The sequence below is a fragment of the Balaenoptera physalus genome (genome assembly GCF_965194825.1).
Source record: "Balaenoptera physalus genome assembly, chromosome: 7".
NCBI classification, from domain to species: Eukaryota; Metazoa; Chordata; class Mammalia; order Artiodactyla; family Balaenopteridae; genus Balaenoptera; species Balaenoptera physalus.
Window position 1 is genome coordinate 6596069 of NC_138886.1, and position 20523 is coordinate 6616591.

A 20523-nucleotide genomic window follows, 5' to 3' on the forward strand; every position below is an offset into this window, starting at 1 on the left:
CAGGGGCTCATCTGCCTCCCCAGCTGCTTCACTATCATGAACTAAACTCACTTGGACCGCACCAGCGTGTTTCCCTCCATCCCTCTCCAGGGTTCTCTGTGTTGATAGTGGTGCCCGGCACAAGGTAGGTGCTCAGTAAACACTGGATGAATGAATGAATGACTCACAGCCCAGCTCAGTTTAGCCTTTAGGCCCCTAATGCCTAGGGCCCAGGAGCTTTTCAAAGGCTGACCTTTGGGACACCTGAAATACAATTTCTTATTGCCTCCAAAATACAAGCAGACGGGTAATGAATGACATGTTTACCGCACATGATGGCATGTCAACTGGACACCGAAAGTCCACCATGCTCTTGGCTGTGGATAAAGTGTATTAGCCATGGAGTGATTGACAGAGTGGGAGAGGGACACTGCTACTTAATGGGGGGCAAGACTTTCAGTGGATAATACACGTGAAGCACATAAAGCAGGGCTAGCCCTGTTTAGGGAACTCTTCCTTATAAATGTGAGCTCTGTTGTGTCCAGAAACAGCGCTTTCGAGGCAACCTCCCTCCATTTCTGGTCCAAGGGATTCGAGTGAAGCACACCGCCCGCCGCCCGCCCCCACCCCACCCCACCCCCCACCCCTGCAACACACACTCCATTTCTGGCCAATCAGCACAGAGCTTCTCTGCGGCCGCTGTGATTGGTTCAGAGGTGGGCAGGGACCCGATGTGGCATGGCAAGATTCCGGTAGAGAGACTAGGGCTGCTCGATTGTTTAAGCCCTAGATCGAGTGGTGCCTGAAGTCCCATCCTGGATGTTTCAGTTTTGCACACATTATCTTAGTTCTGCTTAAGCCACTTGGGGCCGGTTTTCTATCCGTCGTAGGTAACAAGCCCGTCTAGAACACTGCCCAAGCCCCACGTACACCTGGACCCTGGCAGAACTAGAGTACTGTGCCCCCCACTAGGGGAACCCCTACCCCCAAGTTTGCAGTGAATACAGCACCAGAGGGATGTGTATAATCTCTCCTCTGCTCCCAGCCTCGCCCCTGCCACTTGGGCTGGTCGTGGGTCCCTCTCCCAAATGATTTGGGATGAAGGTCTTTGCAGCCTGTTCAGAGGGGCTCCCATTAGCCACAGCATTGTGCCATGGGGACAGTTAGGATGGAAGGGCTCTGGGGTCTGATCCCACCCCTGCCAGGTGCTGGCGGCTGTGCAGCCTTGGGATGGTGACTCCTGTCTCTGAGCCCCAGAGGCCCTGTGCTTCTCAACTTGGAATTTACCAGTACTGCAATTATCAGTTAATTGCCTGTCTCCTGTTACTTGGAAGCTCCTAAGGGGTGATGGGTGGATGTCTGCCCAGTGCCCGCACATAGTACGAGCTCAGGAAATACATGTTGAGTGGAGGAGCCTCTGTTTCTCACCCGTAAGATGGATTTTTTTTTTTTTTTTTTTTTTTTTTTGTGCCACCACGTGGCATGCAGGATCTTAGTTCCCCGACCAGGGATCACACCTGTGCCCCCTGCAGTGGAAGCGGGGAGTCTTAACCACTGGACTGCCAGGGGAAATGGACATTTTGATGGCCTTTTGTAAAGATAAGGGGTTAGCATGTACACCCTGGGGTCAGTGGGGGCCTCTTCAGTGAGAGGATGTGTTACTGCTACGAAGGGGGTCCTGGCAAGGGCTCCCTGTGGACAGTGAGTTCAACCAAAGAAGTGACATTAAGGGTGGCGTGGCTGGCACCGGGACAGCCGGGGGGGCAGGGGGGGAGGGATGGAGGCAATGGTCTGAGGTCCCCACGACGGAGCTGGAAGCCCCTCCCCTGGGCTGTTCCTGACGCTGCTCTAGTGACAGAGGCTTCTCTTTGTCTGCTGTGTCCAAGACTGGGTAGCGCTGAAGACACCCAAGCAGTCCTCCAGGATGGACACAGCTGCTGCTGAGAGAGGGGTGGAGACGCTGTCTGCACCCCTCCCCTCCATCTCACCCTGAACATGCCAACAGGCAACGGGAATAAACAAGCCCCACTCACGCTGCCCGCCCCAGGGTGGGGCTGGGGGTGGAGGCAGCAGGAGAGCTGTTGCCTTAATGTGGAGCTAGCTTGGGTTGGGACAGTTCCCATCCTCATGTGGGGAGATGAGGGACCCTGGGGACCAGCAGCTGCCAGGGGTGTGCCTGGGTCCTCGGCCTGCCCTCTCGCAGGGACCCGCCTGTGAGTTGCTAATAATAGCAATGGCAGTAATGATAACAGCAGCGGCTGGCCCTGTGCCACTACTATGTGAAAGTACTGCTGCCTATCTGCACCCTCACAATTCACTCGCCATTATCCCCACTTTACAGATGAAGAAACTGAGGCTCAGAAGGGGGAAGCCCCTGGCCCCAGGGAGCCAGCTGGGGTCGGTCGGACTCGCTGGCCTCACTCTGGCCCCCCTCTCCCTGGGGCCCTTGGGAGCATTAGGAGGCCACTGGACTCCCACCCTTGGCTACTGACTCCCTAGAGCTGCTGCCCTTCTGCCAGGACCCATGGGAAGGTGGGGAGAGGAAAATCTGCAGTGCAGAGGGCAGACCCACTCTCCCAACCTCTGCTGTTGTTCTGGTTTGAAGAAAGCAGCGAACATTCGCCACCATCCCCACAGAGCCCAAGAAGCTGCCTCAGAGCTCTCCAGAGCCCTGACGTTCTTCTGTGGGGGCTGAGATCTGGCCCGTGGGTGCCAAAGGGGACACACTCCGCCCCTGGCCTCCTTGGAATGGGGCTCACCCAGCTTGTCTCCCTCCTCTCTGATCAGGGCTCCATCCCACGCTGTCTGCCCTGTCCGCAGACCCACTATTCACTTAGATTTCCATCTGGTTTGGGTTTTACGGGGTGGAGGAAGGGGAGGGTTTAGGGAGAATCTGAGAGCTGGCACCCAATGGAGGTTAACCCGATACATTCGCTTCTTTTCTTGGCGCCCCAAGTTCTGTGAATTTCCCCCTGCCATCAGCCTCCACAAACCCCAGGGCTGTTTGATTATCATGTAACCTGCTTCTGATGGACGCTTGGACATCAGAGTCCTGGGCCGAGAAAGGAGTCAGCATCGAGATCAGCTTTCCTATGAGTGCAAACACCGTGTCTAAACCAGCTTTGCTCAAGCCAGAGATCAGTTGAGTGCAAGCGTGTGTGTGTGTGTGTGTGTGTGTGTGTGTGTGTGTGTGTGTATGCGTGTGCATGTTCTAGACATGTGGTGAGAACCCATCTGTAACCCCTGAGGGAGCATATCTGAATATCTCAGCCTTCCTCCCCAAGCCATCTTATCCACAGACCTTCTAGAAGTTGCAATTAATCTCTAATTTGAATTTTTAACCTCAAACGCCACATTATAAAAATAGTTGTGTTGTGTTTTATAGACGGTATTTGTCATGAAATTATACATGGTTATAATTTATACCATGGAAAATAAAGCAAGATACTCATGCCACACGGGAGCAGGGGTCAGTTCCAGCCAGGCTGGGGCTGCAGCAAACTCACCCACAGAGGGCACCCTAGGTCACCAGGCAGGGCTGGGCAGGGGCAGAGGGGTCTTGGTCCTGCGTGTGTGTTGGATAACTTGTCTCCTTTTTGGAAAGCATAGTTAGGAACCAGCAAAGGCCACTGGGGTCAGCTTCTGGGGCCAAGAACTCTGTTCCTAATCTCAGCTCCTCTTCCTGTGGGACCATGGGAAACTTTTCCCTCCTTGTTTTTTCCATCTGTGAAAGGGGCTTGACAGTCCTAAAATGTGCATCTGCCTTCTCCTCCCAAGTGTGAGGGAGAGTGAAAGAGAAAACAAATTGGTGTTTACTGTGCACCTACCTGAGGCCAGGTGGGCCTAGAGCTGAGCCCCTATCTGCTTGACTTTATCAACTCCTCTAAACAACCCAGGCCTCAGGTACTAGTGATGTGCCCATTCTGCAGATGAGGAATTTGAGGCTCAGAGAGACAAGACACTTTCTCAAGATCATCCAGGAAGTGGGGGTGAGGACGGAGCTGGAATCCCACAGCTAAGCTGGGTCCCCACCGGCAGCACATCCTGCCCCTGAGAAGGTGGGGGACCCACTGGGACTCTGGAGCCAGCTCTCCACGTCTATGCCTGTGTCACCATTGAGCTGCATGGGAACAACGGGGGCCGTCCCTGTCCCAGGATCCTGGCCTGCCTGCCAGGGTCAAGGAGCAGCTCTGGTTTCTGTCCGGCAACCCTGTGCCCCGCGTTATCACCTCTCTCACCCATCCCTTTCTAAACAAACCCGGAGAGGCTGGGTGAGGTCAGAGTGAGCACAGCCAGGGGCTCCGGGGCCAGCAGGGGTGGGGAACACGCCAAAAACAAGGGCCTAAGGCCTGGAGCTCCCGTGTCCTCCATACATAGCCCACCTTTCTGGGCCTCAGCTTCCTCATCTGGAAAATGGGGCCATGAGACTGCCTACCTCCTAGAGTATCTGGGAGGAATTAATGAGATGATTTACGCAGAGGGTTGAGCACGTAGTAGGTGCACAATAAATGGTCCTGACTGTTGGGACAGTTGTTGACAGTGATGAAGCTGAACACACTCCGATGCCACCCAGTCACCCCAGTCACCCAGCCCCCGACTCAGCCGCAAGCACCCCGAACTCCCTCCACTCCCCCCGGGAGGCAGGATTTGCAGTCAGACAGCCGGGGCGACTGTCTTCATCTTGCTAATGGGTCTGCTAAGTAAACTGCCATCTCAGAGTGGTTGTGCACCTATGGCACAAAGCCCTAGTGTTGGGTCCACGTCTTGGGTAGAGCCGTCCCACGGATGGATCGGCGAGCCCCATGTTGGGCATGGGGTCCCGCCCTGCCTCGGGTTCTGCACGGCTCCTGGACCCACCCCTCTCTGACTTGGGATGTCAGATCTCACAGCAGCTGGGCCGGAGCGGACAGTTAGGGCTTGTGATCTGCTCCTTTGGAGATGGGGCACCCCAGGAGGCTCTGAGCAGCCAGGACACAAGAGCTGTTCCCAAGTCAGCCATTCACGTCCCACAGGACAGAGAACACCCACTCCGCAAGGGCGCTACCGGGGAGGGCCTGGGTGCTCCGGACACTCCAAACGCCCACAGGTGCACAGAAAGCATTCCCACCCCGCCTAACACAAAAATTGCAAATCTTGAAGTAGGCCTTGCTCGCTGGCCCTCTCCACCGGGCTCCCTCCCACCCCCTCTGCTCCTGGAACAGCCAATCTCCTTCTCACCTCTGAGCCTCTGCATCTGCTGTTCCCTCCACCTGGAGCACCCTTCCCAACCTCTTCTTCTGGCTAACTTCACTCATCCCTTTAGGTCCCTTCTGAAAATCCGCTTCCTCCAGGAAGCCTCCTCTGAACCTCCAGACCAGGTAGGGGGCCCCATTATCTGTTCTTACCTCCTTCATAGCAGGGAGACCACACCCCCTTGTTTCCTGATGGGACCCCAGGATCCAGCCCTCGCTCTGGTATGGAGTAGATGCTCAACAAATATTTGTGGAAAGAAGGATGGAGGGAAGCCTTCCCCATTTTCCCCCCTTGGAGCTCTGATCTGCCCCCAACTTGAATCCGCTGCAACAGCAATAATTTTCTTTAAATAATGAACCCACTTTCAGCCGCTTTAGATCTTTGCCTTTTCTTTTTTCCTTCCCGGTGAAACCAGAGTAGTTCGTTTTTACTTCTTGTCTCCAGCAATTTCCCACTTGGAGCCCTGACACTCTCCTCGCCTCGGGGTGAGGTGGCAGGGCAGCCGGCTCTGCAGGAGAGGCTGGCCTTCCAATAAGAACACGATGTCTCTCGGAAATACGAGATTCCCAAAGGCTGGGGTCCCTTCCCAGCCCCAGCCCCCCAATCACAGTACAGCCCAGAGCCCTCTGGCCTGGGTCAGCTATGGGTCAGGCTCTGCACAGTGGTGTCCCTGGAAAAGTGGCACCTTCCTCAGGCACTGTGGAGGTTCGGGGTGAGAACCAAGGAGATGGGTGGCACAGTCCCTCCTTGGCAGGGCCTGGGATGCTTCCAGCAAGAGGACACTACGGCTCCTTGGCCATCTGGGAGCCCAGCATGGGGTGGCCAGCGCTGCACCTGGGCTCTGGGAATCATAGCATATTTCCTGGGTGACCTTGGGCAAGTCACTTTGCCTTTCTGAGCCTCAGTTTCCTCATCCGTAAGATGGGGATAGTACTGCACCTGCGTCAAAAGGCTGCTGAGAGGACTCAGCGTGAGGCTGCTTGTGAAGCACTGAGCTCGGAGCCAGACAGAGGTGAAGAGCTGAGCGTCAGGGAGCTGCCTCCGTGCTCTGCTCCCTGGTTAGGGACCACGTCTTGCCTGTCCACTGATGCCTCAAACAGCACGCATGTGCACCAAATGAATGAATGAATGAATGGGTGAATGAATGAATGGACGGGTGAATGGGTGAATGAATGAATGGACGGGTGAACGGGTGAATTAATGAATGGAACCAAGTAGCAAGGCATCTCTTGGAGGGGGACAGGGAGGCAGGGTGTTTCACATACAGTCTCTTGGGGGAAGGGAAAAAGGCCTGTTTTCTCTAGCTTCTTCATGAGGGAAACAGGGAACAAAGGGCCAGTTTGTCTTTTCTCCCACTTCTGGGACGTTTTCCTGGATTCTCCTCCCTAGGCTGGGATGCAGTCCTTCCTCCTCCCGGTTTGAGCTGTGCGGATGGTGCTTTAGATCCTGGGGAGGCATCCGGTCTCTTGCCACACGGGGAGGATGTCACATCTGGAGGCCCCCGTGGCTTCCTAGCCCACGGGGTTGGTGGCGGGAGTGCTGGGGGGGGCGCCTGGCCTCAGTGAGGGCAGGGCCGACCTGCTCTCTCTCAAAGGTGAGTTCATCCTCTGCCATCAGCTACCGACTGGACATTCCCTGAGGGAAGGGGCCGTGGCAGCTGCATTTCTGAACGTGCGCCTCACTCAGCACAACAATTGGCTCCTCACTCCGTGTTTCACGGGCTCGTGAAAAGGGTGTAAACTCCGAGACTCCAAACCTCGCTTCTCCACCCACTGTGGAACCGTGGGCGGGTCACGTAACTGCTCTGAACCTCAGTTTCCCAACTGTAATCATAATAGCAGACACCTTTTCTGAGCTTCTTATGGGATTAGCTACCCAGCTTCCATCACTCCCCTAAATTCTGTTTGTTTGTTTGTTTTGGGTTTTTTGTTTTTTTTTTTAATTTATTTTTTGGCTGCGTTGGGTCTTCGTTGCTGTGCGCGGGCTTTCTCTAGTTGCGGCGAGCCAGGGCTACTCTTTGCTGCTGGTGTGCGGGCTTGTCACTGCGGTGGCTTCTCTTGTTGCGGAGCGCGGGCTCTAGGCGTGTGGGCTTCAGTAGTTGTGGCTCGCGGGCTCTAGAGCGCAGGCTCAGTAGTTGCGGCTCACGGGCCTAGTTGCTCCGCGGCATGTGGGATCCTCCCAGACCACGGATCAAACCCGTATCCCCTGCATTGGCAGGGGGACTCCTAACCACTGCGCCACCAGGGAAGTCCCTCCCCTAAATTCTTAAAACCACCCTGCAAGGAGGCACGATTCTTCTCCTCATATGACAAACGAGGTGCTCAGAAAAAAGAAGACACTTGCCAAGGTCACACGACTGGTCAAGATCCCCCCCCTTGAGTGGAGGGCTGTGATGCCCTGTCCAGGGCACTGTCCCCATGCAAACAGACCCTCGGATTACTGGTTCTCATCCGCAAGAAGAGAGGGCTGAAGACTGGGCTGAAGGAGGATGGAGAGGTGGAGAAGGAGGCCCCCAGGTCCACAGGGTGCCAGGGGGAGGTGCAGGAGAGAAGGGGAGGGGTGCCAGGCTCTCCCGAAGGTCCTCACCATCTCGGGTGGGGGCAGCCAGAACCTGAGCCCCGGGCGGCCCGGCTGCCCACTGGCTGGACCGGCTGCCCGCGGCACCATCTTGAGAGCATTAGGGGCTGCTGTTCACAGATGTTTTCTGTTACGTGTTATTTGTTAGTCTAATGAAAGGAGGTGCACGGGCTTTCAAGACCTCGGCATTCTGCGGGGGCTTTATATGGGAGGCCGGCGCAGAGCTCTGGCGGCGAAAGGAGGCCGCGAGGCCCCTGCCAGGCGCGCCTGGCGGCTCCGGCTTTGATTCCGAGGTTTGCAGCCATCCGCGTGGTAATTCCAGCTCTGGTTAAATGTCATTTTTAATAACGCCATCTCTGGTGTGTAAACGGCTGCGCCCGGGGCAACAGGGGCGGCCAGGAGCGGGAGGCCACTGGTGGGGGAAGACAGGCAGGGAGGCGGGATCGGGGACTGGTGGACAAAACCTGGGGCAAGGTGGCCGCCCTCCTGGGGCTGTGGATGTCCTACCCCCGGGGACCACTGCTGGGGGGCCTGCAGGGTTGTGAGAGGCAGGGTGAGTGAAGAGGAGGAAAGAGCAGCAGGTGGGCAGGACAACGGGAGGGGGTTTGTCCAGTGATGAGTGACAGAGACCCCCAGCTCAGCAGTGAGGCTTCTGGCCACCCCACCCCACCCTGTCACCCTGGCAGCTAGAGGGAGTCAGGATGCTTGAGAGAGAGAGAGAGACAGATCTTCCCCCGTGGCAATGCCAGCTCTTTGGGTGGCCTTGGGCGGGTACCCGGTAGGTGCCCAATGAGTGCTGGCAGACGGTCAACAGTGACCGTGCTCTCCTAGACCCAGCAGTGCAGCCTCCAGCGTAGTCAGGGCTCTGGGGACGCTGCTCTGGGGAGCAGCACCATCCCCCCACATACTGGACCCTTCCAGGTGCTTCCAAATGATGCCCGGCTTCCCTGGCAGCTCCACCTGGCCTCTCCATCCTCCCACAAGAGGACCATTTTCCACTCAGGCAAACTGAGGAAGATGACAGAGGGGCAGCGTTAGCCCTGGAAGGAGCCTCTGAGAGCACGGCAGTGCTCACCTTTTAATGCACATAGAACTCACTCGGGGCCCTGCTAAATGCAGAGGTCCAGGCCCGGGCTCCAGAGGGTGTCATTCCATGGGCTGGGTCCTGGGAACATGCATCTAACCAGCTCCCAGGGTGATTCGAATGCAGTGATTCCTGGGACCACTGTTTGTTGACAAACAGATGGTCCGACCCCCTCAGATGGGGACACTGAGGCACAGACCAGGGTCAGGGCGTGTCCCGAGTTGTAGGGCTGGGCAAGCCCCAGTGTCCTAACTCCTTGTCTAGGGCCCTAGTGCCTCCTGGGCAGCAACGTCACAGGAGGAGACACATCTTCCCTTGTCAGTTCTAAGCACAGAGGTGATCGCTCAGCTCTGGGAGGAAAGGCCTCTGTAGAAGCTTCCAGGTCTTGCAGCCCCTGGGCCTCCTGATCTCACTGCCCCCCACACCCCAGGACCTTCTCCAAAGACCACAATCCCCCCAGCAGCCCCCGTCCACCTCTCGGGCCACCAGGTCCCAGCTTCTTGGCTTCTCTATAACTCGTCACCCCAGCGTCCTTCTAAGGTCTCCACTGCCCCCCAAACCAGAAGGTCCCGGCTGCCCCTCCCACACACAGGAACGCAGAAGGGATCACAAGGAAGGACCAAAAGTAATGTCTTCCAGAGCCTGCTTCATTTTTAGGATGCAATAAAAGATATCATTAGCCGTAAAGGGCCCCATGTGGACAGCATCCTGTCATCACGGTGGCCCCTTGGAGCCGGGCTGGGAGCAAGCAGCTTCCCAGATGTAGAAGGGACACAGGGCGAGGGGGCCTGACTGGCAGGGGGCAGCGCGAGCATCAGGGTCATTGAGGTAGCGACCTTCATTCCCTGGACATCTGGAGACGCCCCGAATCCCAGGGAGGCACGGCCTCTTCCTGGCAGCCGCTCTGCTCCCTCCGGGCGGGGAGTGCCCTGCCACATGCCTCCGGCCCCTGGGGGCTGCCCGCCACCCTGTCTCCCTGTGTCGGCTCAGCATGGGCGCTTGCCGAGATAACTTTCCCCAACTCTGTCTAAACAGGAAGCTCCCACGGTGCTTTCCTACTCACCACCTCGCAAAAGGCACTTAACCCTTGGCCCATCCCGGCAAGATCAGGCCGCTCATCTATCCACCAGCGGCCTGAGGCCACGCTGGCCATTAAGAGCCTGGACCTGATCATTTGGGCCAGGCTGGAGCCCTCAGGCCGGGGTGTGAGGGTAGGTGTGTGTGTGAGTGAGCAGGTTTGTGTATGGTGGGGCGGGGATCGTGTGTATTGGTCGGGGTGGGGGGTGGATGGGGTGGGTTGTGCACATCTCCGTGTCTGTGAGCCTGGGAAAGCCAGTCCACCATGTGGTTCCCAAATGCCAGCCCATGACAGAGTTTTCACCGACCTACCGCAAAATGAGAAAAATAGGGGCAATTCGCAAGTTTTTTTGTTAAGCCAAATTAAGTCCGTTTTGAGGATCATCCTTTACTCCGAGATTAAGATGCTGAAAGGTTCTTTTGGGCTTCCCTAGTGGCGCAGTGGTTAAGAATCCGTGTGCCAATGCAGGGGACACGGGTTCGAGCCCTGGTCCGGGAAGATCCCACATGCCTCGCAGCAACTAAGCCCGTGCGCCACAACTACTGAGCACGCGTGCCACAACTACTGAAGCCTGCACGCCTAGACCCCGTGCTCCGCAACTAGAGAAAGCCCGCGCACAGCAACGAAGATCCAACGCAGCCAAAAATAATACATAAATTAAATAAACAAATGTATTTTTTAAAAAAGATGAAAGAAAAAAAAAGATGCTGAAAGGTTCTTTCTTGGATAAACGGATAGGGGCAACAAGATGGTAGCTGTCGTGAGTAAATGGCTTTTCCTGGCAACTTTTAAAACTGCCCACTCTATGCCAGTTCTTCGAAGTGCCTGGAAATTTTCACTGGGGCTTGAAATCTGAAAGTCTGGGCAGGTGGTTGGAGGTCAAGTCCTGACACATAGTTGGTGCTCAGAAAATGATTGTTGAATGAATGAGTGAATAAATGAATGAATGAATGAAGGAATATGGAAGCTAGGGGTGGACTGGGAAAGGGGGCCTGTCCTATGGCTGTTCCTCGGAGTCAGGGACCCTCCACAGCTCTCCCGTGTCCAGGAGGCCATTCTGGATGTTTCTAGGCAGGAGGGGGTAGAAGATCTCCACTTGTTCTCACTTCTTCCCAAACCTCCCAAGCCAGACGGTCCCCACGCTGCCAGGCCTGACCCGTCTCCCACACACCCGTAACCCAGGCCAGGCTGCTGAGGATGTGGAAGAGACCCCTCCCTTGGCTGCCTCACGGCCCCCTGAATGCAGCCCACACCAGCCTGGAAGTGGGCATCCCTGGCCAGACCACCCAGCATTCTGGGGGCTCCGGGGATGGCTTCAGCCAGCGGTAGAGGGCAGGGGCTTCGGGACAGGCCTGGGCTGGAAGCCTGTATTCATTCGTCTGAACTTGGCAACTGCTCAGCTTCTCTGAGCCTCACTTTCCCTCCCCATAAGATGGGGGTAATAAAAAGATCCACTTCCACGGTTGGTGGGAAGACAGTGAGGCATAAGGGGTACGGGGCCCCGGCCAGCAAAGAGGAAGCAACTGGTCACTCGCACCACGTCCCATCAAGGGCTCATCCCTTCAACTCCACTCCCATGGCCTCTAACCCCAGGGCAGCACCCTGGTCGGGTTCCAACACTGATGTCCCATTTGGAGGCTGTGTTCAGGGCAGCACCGGCTCCCCCTTAAATCACTCCCAAGGTTCTCTTCCACCTGGGGTTAGCCACTGCCCTTTGGGTCTGGCAAGCCAGGAAGGCCTCCCAAGTTCTGCCTCGTCCAGGTTGACCTCGCATCCCCGCCCAGGACAAGCCACTGAAAACCCTTCCTTCCTGTCTCTATCCGCTTAGAAACCTAACACGGCACTGAGTCCATCCCAATAGCCCCACTCGGTGCCAGCCCTCAAGGCCTCCCTGCCCCCTTTAGATCCCCAGACAAACCTTAGCCTGCGTCTCCCCAGCAACTAGATGGGGCTGCCCCTCTCCCATTTCTCCAGCCCAAATGCTGAGCTCTGCAGGAGAGAGAAGCTTGGACTTGCAATCCAAAAACAAATCCCACCCCTCCGTTCCCAGGTGGGAGACCTTAGGCAGGTTGATTTGCCTCTCTGGGCCTCCCCAAAATAGGAATGGCAATCACTAGCCCTGCCTGACTCATGGGGCTGCTGCGAGCATCTCCACGAGCTGTAATGGAGGCCCTTTATTTAGCACCTACTATGCGCCAGGCATGGTCTCCCACAGCCACTGAGGGTCCGCCCTGTAAGGGACATTGCTGTCCAGCATTCCCATTTCACAGATGGCAACACTGAGCCTCAGGGTACTTTCTAGGGCTCAAGGGTGGCGTGCCAGCAGGCATTATCACTTCTGCTCCAAAGTCACTTTTCTGGAGTCTTCTGGAAGGGAACAGCGACAGCACCTGCCCTGTCGAGCTCCTGCTCACCGGGAAGGGCCCTCGTGGGGGTGCCAGCTGGTCTAAGGCCCCCGTGCCAGGCCCCCAAGCGCCACCTAGATGATCTACAGAGGAGCAAGACCACCCTGCAACCACAGACGATGAACGAAATAGCAAGAGCGCTCCCTCTGACAAGAGCCAGAGATGTAGACCATTGCCCCCACTCCCACCAGCTACCCTGGTAAACCCAGCCGTTCTCAGACTGAACCCCCCGGGCTCTCAGCTTCTAGGCCTGGTTCCTCGGCTCTCACCACTCCTGTCTCCCTGCTCCTGGGCATGTGCTGTGGGATGCCCTCACCTGTCTAGGGGTTCAGGCCCAGCCAGGACCCGGTCCTCAGAGACTCCACCTTCCTGGGGAGACGGGCCCATCACGGGGCAATTTCTCAGCCCGAATCACCTCATGATGAGAGACAGGAGCAGCCCCACAGACATCTGTGCGCCACCTCCCATTGTTCAGGTGGCGAACTGAGGCCCGGAGAAGGGATGTGACAGGCCCGAGGTCACACACGGAGATGGCAGCAAAAGCCAGGACCCGATGCTGGGTGTCCTGACCTCCCCCATCCAAGGCTCATTCACAGGAGATGGCTCTGTCCCCCCTCGCCACCCCTCCCCCAAGGAAATGGACGGAGGGAAAGGAGGGGAGGGGAGAAGGGAGGAGGGAAGGAAAGCAGGCTTATCTTTAAAAGGCCTGGTTCTGAAGAAACCCTTTTGTCTTTATCCCTCACCAGCCCTGCTCCTGTTTCACAGGCCGGCCCCCTCCGTCTCCTTCCTCCAAGGCCCCAGAGGCTGCGGCTGCCACCTTTCAGAGCCAGTTAGAAGGAGGCTGGTTAAAAAGTCAGATATGGGGGACTTCCCTGGTGGTCCAGTGTTTAAGAATCTGCTTTCCAATGGAGGGGATGTGGGTTCAATCCCTGGTCGGGGACCTAAGATCCTAAGTGACGCGGGGCAACTAAGCCCGTGCACCGCAACTACTGAGCCGCGCGCTCTGGAGCCCGCGTGCCACAACTAGAGAGAAGCCTGCACGCCGCAACGAAAGACCCCGCATGCCGCAACAAAGATCTCGTGTGCGGCAACTAAGACCTGACGCAGCCAAATAAATAAATAATAAAAAAAAATTTTTTTTAAAGTCAGATACGAAAAACAGTATGGCAGTTCTCAAAAAATTCAACATAGAATTACCACGCGACCCAGCAATTCCACTCCTGTGTATACGCCCCAAAGAACTGAAAGCAGGGACTTGAAGAGATATTTGCACACCCATGCCCCAGCAGCATTATCCACAACAAACAAAGGGCAGAAGCAACCCAAGTGTCCACCGACAGATGAACGGGTGAACAAAATGTGGAACATTATTCAACACCGTGGAATATTACTCAACCTTAAAAAAGGAAGGAAATTCTAACACCTTCTACGACATGGACGAATCTTGAGAACATTATGCTAAGTGAAATAAGCCAGACACAGAAGGATAAGTACTGTATGATTCCACATATATGAGGTCCCTAGAGGAGTCAAATTCATAGAGACAGACAATAGAATGGTGATTGCCAAGGGCTGGGGGAGGGAAAACAGAGAGTTAGTGTTTAATGGGGGCAAAGTTTCAGTTGGGGAAGATGAAAAAATTTTAGAGATGGATGGTGGGGATACAATGATGTGAATGTACTTAACGCCACTGAACTGTACACTTACAAAATGGTTAAAATGGTAAATCATATGTTAGGGGTATTTGACCACAAGAAAAATCCAAAAATTGAAGGCCATTCGGCCTGTCTCTCAAACTCAGTGGTCCCTTCAGGCCCCCCACTCAGACACTCAGCCCTGCCTTCCACCGCTGGCAAGGGGGAGGTAGAGGTCCCCACCCAAACCAGGCTCATCCTTGGCCTCCTGTCACCCATCAACAGGTGTGGCTCAGGGACCAGCTCTGCGAGGGGAGCGCAAACCCCCTGGCCGGGGTCCCAGCCCACCCCGGCTCAGCCTGTGCCCTCAGGCTCCAAGCGCCCCACTGTCCTGAATCTCCGTGAAGCAGACCCCCTTGGTCCTGGCATTTTCTGTAACACGTCCCAGCCCCACCCGGGCCAGGCAGCCTCCTCGGGCTGGGGACCTCACCCCTGCCTGGCTCCAGGGGTTTCGTTTATTTTCAGTGTGTCCACATCCCTGTTTCTGCCCTGCCCACAGGAGGGAATGCTTTAAAGAAAATCTCAGTTATTAATGTGGTTTCTTTTGTTGTAAGTCAGTGCAAAGGCAGCAAACGAGAGTTTATTTTCCTAACGTGCTTGGCATAGCTCAGTGCCACGGCCCAGACCTCAGCGTTTGATTTGGGAGGAACCCGAGACCCCAATTTGCTCTGAGTCACCGGCGAAGCCACAGCCTTCCCGGTCAGTTCCAGGGGGAGCCTGGTCCTGGGGAATCATTGGCAAGAATAGGCTACATCTACTGATGACTTGGTGAAAACAAAAGATGGAAAAATATATTCAGAAAACTTTGAGACTGCTAACCTGGCAGGTTGAAAATATATCAATTTTCCAACTCATCAGTTTCCCCATTAACCTTCATTTTTCTAATAAGGCGCACCCCATCTCTGTTTGGTGTCAGTTGCTTTCTTTGGACCTGGAAACAGCTCCAGAAGCCACAGGAAAACCCACTTCTGAGTATGTCCAAATCTTCACTGAGGGGCCAGGGTTCCCTGTGGGTCCAGGACCGGAGGACTAAGCCACAGCCCAGGACCCAAGCCTGCCGGCCTGGGGTCCAGAGTCCCAGCATCCCGAGGTTTGGTTGCCTGCTTTGTAAAGGGGTCCAGTGATGCAGGCTGGGCTCACCAGGACGAGGGGACGAAAGGTCCCCTCTCCCCCAGCTTTGGAGACTTCAGGACTTGAGAGTCCAGCGGCAGTGGTGGGCGGACCTGCTTGAGGGAGGAAGGAAGGAAGGAAAGAAGGGAGGGAGGAAGGAAGGAAGGAAAGAAGGGAGGGAGGGAGGAAGGAAGGAAGGAAAGAAGGGAGGGAGGAAGGAAGGGAGGAAGGGAGGAAGGGAGGAAGGAAGAGAGGAAAGAAGGGAGGGAAGGAGGGAGGGAAGGAGGAGAGAAGGAAGGAAGGAAAGAAGGGAGGAAGGAAGGAAGGAAGGGGAGGAAGGAAGGAAGGAAGGGAAGGAAGGAAGGAAGGGAAGGAAGGAAAGGAAGGAAGGAAGGAGAGTGGGACACAGGCCTCTCCTCCATCCACTTTCTGTCTGCAGGCCCAGACCCAGCGAGCAAGCCAAGGGATTCTCCCAGGCACGGGGGCTGCCTCAGAGTGCCCCCACCCCTGCCCCCACCTCCTGGCAGCGGGCACCTGTGGAATGAGCCCAGCTGGCCTTGGGGAGCTGCTTGACTCGACATAAAACATTTGGATTGCATGGCCTAGTGATTTGTTTTCAGTCTGAGGAATGAGTATACGGTTACCTCCTTTTAATTTTGCCAAGTAAGGACATTAAAATAAAACAATCTCCAGTTATTATCCTTATTTCATAAAAGAAAGGGTGTTTTAACACCAAAAATGAGTAGGAAAGATATAATCCCAAACAAGAGACTCCTTTAAGCTGGATTTTAGAGCTTCAGGAACTCTCCATATTGTCCACGTTGCTTTCCATTTGCAGAGGCCTGGAGCAAATCGTCCCAAGGGCTGAGGGCCAGAAGGACAGAGCTTGGGGGTGGGGGTGGGGGTCCCTTGAGCCCGGCCCCGACTCTGCCTGCGGCCCCTTGTGCCTCACAGATGAGAAAGGTGATCCCCACCTCTGGAAGCAGACCAAGTGAGGGCATCAGGGGCCCCCGACCCCGTCCCACCTGATGCCACACCCAGGGTGTCCTCTGTCCCCGGTACCTGGAAATTCCCCGTGTGCAGAAGCCCCTCCTCAGAGAAAGGGCTCCTGGGCTCTCAGTGAGGGTGGCCTGACCCCACGGGGCTGCTGCAGAGGCCTGCTGCCCACCCAGCTGTCCGGGGGCTGCCAGTGGCCCTGTCCAGGTACTTGTGACCCCAGCTGTTCTGGGACTCCCCAGGAGAACCCGCCATTCAGAGCCCTTCTATGCTGTGTCCAGGAGAAGCAAGACCTTCCCCCGTCCGTCCCCACGGCCAGGGCCTAGGACGGAAGTGGGCACCCACCCCTGCCGGCACTTGAGTACAAAACGCCCTGCCTCCTTCCTTCTCTCCCCATCCCTCCTGTACTCCTCTCTTCTCCTTTCCTTCCTTTTCCCAATTTGCTCCTCCTCCTCTCCCCAACCCTCAGGGGTCCCCCATTCATCAGGGCAAAACCGAAGACCTCTCCTCTGCCCTGCGGGGAAGCCAGCTCAGAGCAAGCAGAGACCCGAGGTACTCAAACGACTCAGGCTGGCCGGCCCCACCCCCTCACCAGAGGGCACCCCACTTTACCCTCGGCCCAAACCAGACACCTTCCTTCCACTTTTCCACTAGGGAAACCCCAACTCCCAGGAGTGGGTCTACCCACTTCCTGATCACCTGGGCGGGTGAACAGATGCCAGCCGCTGTGGCTGGCGGGAGGTGGATGCCACTGGGAAAGATGGCACCAGCTGGGCGCTCTCTGAGGTGCACTATGAAAGCCAGGTGTGTGTCAGGTGTCCCTCACGACCGCACAGGCTCCCGGACAAGGTTTCCGATGAGGCTGCCGTCACCTCCGTTTTCCCTGCACCTCCTCTCATCTGAAAAGCGGGGCATGCAGCCATCCAGAGCTCCCCTGAGACCAAGGGGCTGGCGCGGGAAGTGGGGGTGGGTCCCTGGGGACAGGTGGGAAGGCTGCTGGAATCAGGTGGGTGACTCTTAGGGGCCCAGAGTCCCCAGCAGGGCAGCCTGCTCCCCAGAGCTAGGGGAGCAAGTGGGCAGTGGTCTCAGACGACCCCACCTCCTTTTCAGGGCTTGGGTGAGCTATGGGGACTCCAGTTCTCCCCCTCCCTGCAGGAAACTCTCCAAGGCCGGGATCTTTGCTTTATCTTCATCTTCTCCTGCCCTAGCCACACCCCCCTTCCTACCAAGGGCTCAGGGCCCAGCAATCCTCTGTGACTTTTTGAAAAAAGCCACTTGGGTGGGTTGTTTGTTTTTAAAGCCCTTTCCTGATGACCTTTAACCTCGGCAGGGGAAGAGAGGCCTAGCTAGCTCTTCAGGGCTGGGCCATTCCCCCTAGAGAGCTGCTAGTGGGGCAAACTGGAGGTGGGGGGGGGGGCAGGCATCGGTACCCCAGCCAGGAAATCCATCTTACAAGAGCCTAGCAGTCGCTGGATTGGTATCCTGGAGCTAGAGAAGGGGGCAGAGTTTGAAACTCAGCTGTGCGACCAGGTCACTTTGCCCCTCGGAAGCCTCAGTTTCCCCAGCAGTAATCGCACCCGCGTCTCAGGCTCTTTGGGAGTGGGGCCTCCAGGGCTGCCTCCGGGGTAGGGCACAAGGCACACAGCTCCCCGTGCTTCCAACGACTGGAGGTGGCTCTGGCCAAAAGGCAGTGCCCTCCGCCAGTCGAGAGCTCCCGTCCCGCAGCCCACCCCATCGCGACGTACAGCCTCAACGAGGGCTGCGGCGGCGGCGGCGGGCCCAGCCATCACTCGGGCTGCAGTGCCTGGCGCCCGCACCCCCGGAGGTCCTGCCGCGGCGCCTCCTTCCCAGGCTGGGGTGCGGCTGAGCCAGCGCCCCGCATCCGTCGCCTGCCCCGTGCTCGCCCCTTCGGACCCACGAACCTCTGGCCTCGCACCCCTCCAGCCCCCGCATCCCCGTATTTCAGTTCCCACGGCCCTTGGCAGCCCCGCCCGAACCCCCGGCCCCGGTCCCGCGCACTCACCGTCCTGCGGCGCCGCCTCGCTGCCGCTGCTGCCCCCGGACGGCTCGCGCGCCGCGCCCTCCCGCGCCTCTGCCCTGGCCGCGGGGCGCGGCGCTAGCCGCCCGGCCGCCGCCACCTCCTCCAGGTCCAGGAGGTGGCTGACCGTGAAGTTCTTGCGCGCCTGGGCGCAGTCGCCGGGCCCCAGCGCTGGCGGCGGCGGCGGCGGCGGCCCCGGGCCCAGCGCCGGCTTGTCCGGGGCGAAGGCGGCGCCGGCCGTGCTGTCCATGCCCGCGGGCCGCCCCGGGGTCGCCGGCGGCGGTGGCGGGCGCGGGTCCGAGGCGGGGGTGGCAGGCGCGGGTCGGAGCGAGCGCGCCCCGGCCGCCCCGCGCTCGGCCCCGCTCCCGGCCGCCTCCTGGCTCCGCGGCCGCCGCGGCCCGCCCGGCGCTGACGTCGGGGGAAACCAACTTTCTTCCCTCCCCTTCTCTGCCGCCTCGCTCGCTCCCAAGTTGCTCAAACGGGAGCTCCTCCGGCCACACGCCCCTTCTTGAAGCAGACCTCGCCCCCTGACTCTCCTCCTCCCCCTCCTCCTCGCCTCGCCCGCCCCCATCGCTCCGGCGGCTGCGGGGAGGGAGGGGGTCCCGCCTGAGTCTGGCTGGAGGCTGGGGGCGGGGAGGGGGAGAACAAGGGGTGTCCTCCTTTCACCCTCCCCACCCACATTTTGAGGAATGGGAAAGTTCAGTGTTTGGGTGTGTGTGTCTTTTTTTTTTTTTTTTTTTTTTAAATCCCCCAACAAGTGTCTGGGGAGGTGATAGTGGAGGGATTAGCAGCCCCGCTTCCATTTACAAATTCCTCCGCAGAGGAGCGGGGAGAGACTCTGAGACAGTTGCCAGGGAAGATCTGGAACTCCCAACTCCATTCTCACCCCCATGCACCCCAACGCCGTCCCTGATCTGACGGAGGAGAGTCCTGGGTCCGCCTTGTTCACTCCGCCTGGCCCCAGGTACTCTCCCCCAGAAAGCAGCACATCGTCAAGCTTCTGGGGTGTATGCATCCCCCCCACCAACACATACACCTCGGAGCCCACCTCCAGAATGCTCCAGGCCCTCCCCAAGGAAAACCAAGCCGGGAGGAAAGAGTCTCCCCCCAGAATTCCTAGTTTACACACAGAGGATAGATAGACAGCCAGACTGACAGCCAGACTGACAGATGGGTGACAGGGAAAGAGAGAGGCCAGCCTGAGTCTCTGCTCTTGTTTTTGTTTTGCAAGGAAAGCACAGAAAAGATGCCCCCGGTGGTGAAGCTGAGACTGTAAGCCCTCCAGATGCTACAGTTTTTTCCCCAGGAAGGCTGCTTGGAGGCCTGGCCCTCTGTAGTCCCTGCCACCATTGTAGAGCCATAATGTTATAGCAACAAAGATAAGCCCACAGGGAGAAGGCCTTCAGAATCTCCTTTCCCCACTCACGCACAGAAAACCCACCCTGCACACACCCCCTGAAAACCTGCAGACCAGCAGCCCAGGTTCTGCATGAGTGAGAGTTCTTCCCAGAAAGGAATCACCCCCAAGATGAGGCTGAGTGTCCCCCCAAGGTGGCATTAGCCACAGCAATCCAGAGAGGCACATGTGTGGGTAGGTTGAGGATTTGGAGGTGATGAGATGATGAGATTCTTCTTCTTTGGAAAGTTGCCCCAACGAGTGTCCAGTGAGAAAGACTGGCAAAAGAGGTGGAACCAGGGGGTTCCCAGTACTGCCCACAATGTAAGTGGCTGAATGACTTTCTAAGGGACTGAGCAGGGTGGGGCGGTGACTGGGCTCTAGGGACTGTCTAGAAGGGCCCCCCCCCGCACTGGAGCACCCAGCAAGCCAAGGGTGGGGGCACTTATCCCAGGAAAAACACAGCCCAGCGTTCAGAACAGCATTGGTGTCAAAGACCATGTGCCAGGCCCAGTCTGCCATACACTGCTGTGTGACCTCAAACCTGTCACCTTCCCTTTCTGAGCCCCAGCTCCTCCCTTGTAGAAGGGGTCTAATGAAGTACCTACCTCCTGGGCACCATGGGGATTCCATCACAGGTGAAATCCTGGGCCTGTGGCCTAGAACACAGAACGCTGTTAGCATCAGCTTGCAGAGCTGGAAAGGGCCTGGACATCATCTGGCTTCAAATGCAGACCCTGCACTTCCTAGCTGTGGACCTTATCTACTTGCCTCTCAGTTGCCTCAACTGTAAAATGGGCTCTTAGGAGGATTATGTAGGTTGATATATGGGGGTCACCTGATACCTGGTGAGCTCTCAATTGGTGTTAACAGTTACCATTTTTAAAACATTTATTCCAAGAAGCAGTGGAGGACAGTGATGGCAAACTCAGAC

The 20523-nt window shown here is 57.1% G+C and overlaps 1 protein-coding gene across 1 annotated transcript in view; it reads right to left on the minus strand.

Annotated features, from left to right (window-relative positions):
• PRRX2 (paired related homeobox 2) overlaps window positions 1-18655 on the minus strand; it is a 48824-nt gene extending 30169 nt beyond the window's left edge. Inside the window, exon 1 of the mRNA XM_082468221.1 lies at window positions 18179-18655. Coding sequence (XP_082324347.1) covers window positions 18179-18443 — 265 coding nt within the window. The 5' untranslated portion in view covers window positions 18444-18655. The remainder of the gene's footprint in view (window positions 1-18178) is intronic.
• Between the last annotated feature and the right edge of the window lie 1868 nt (window positions 18656-20523).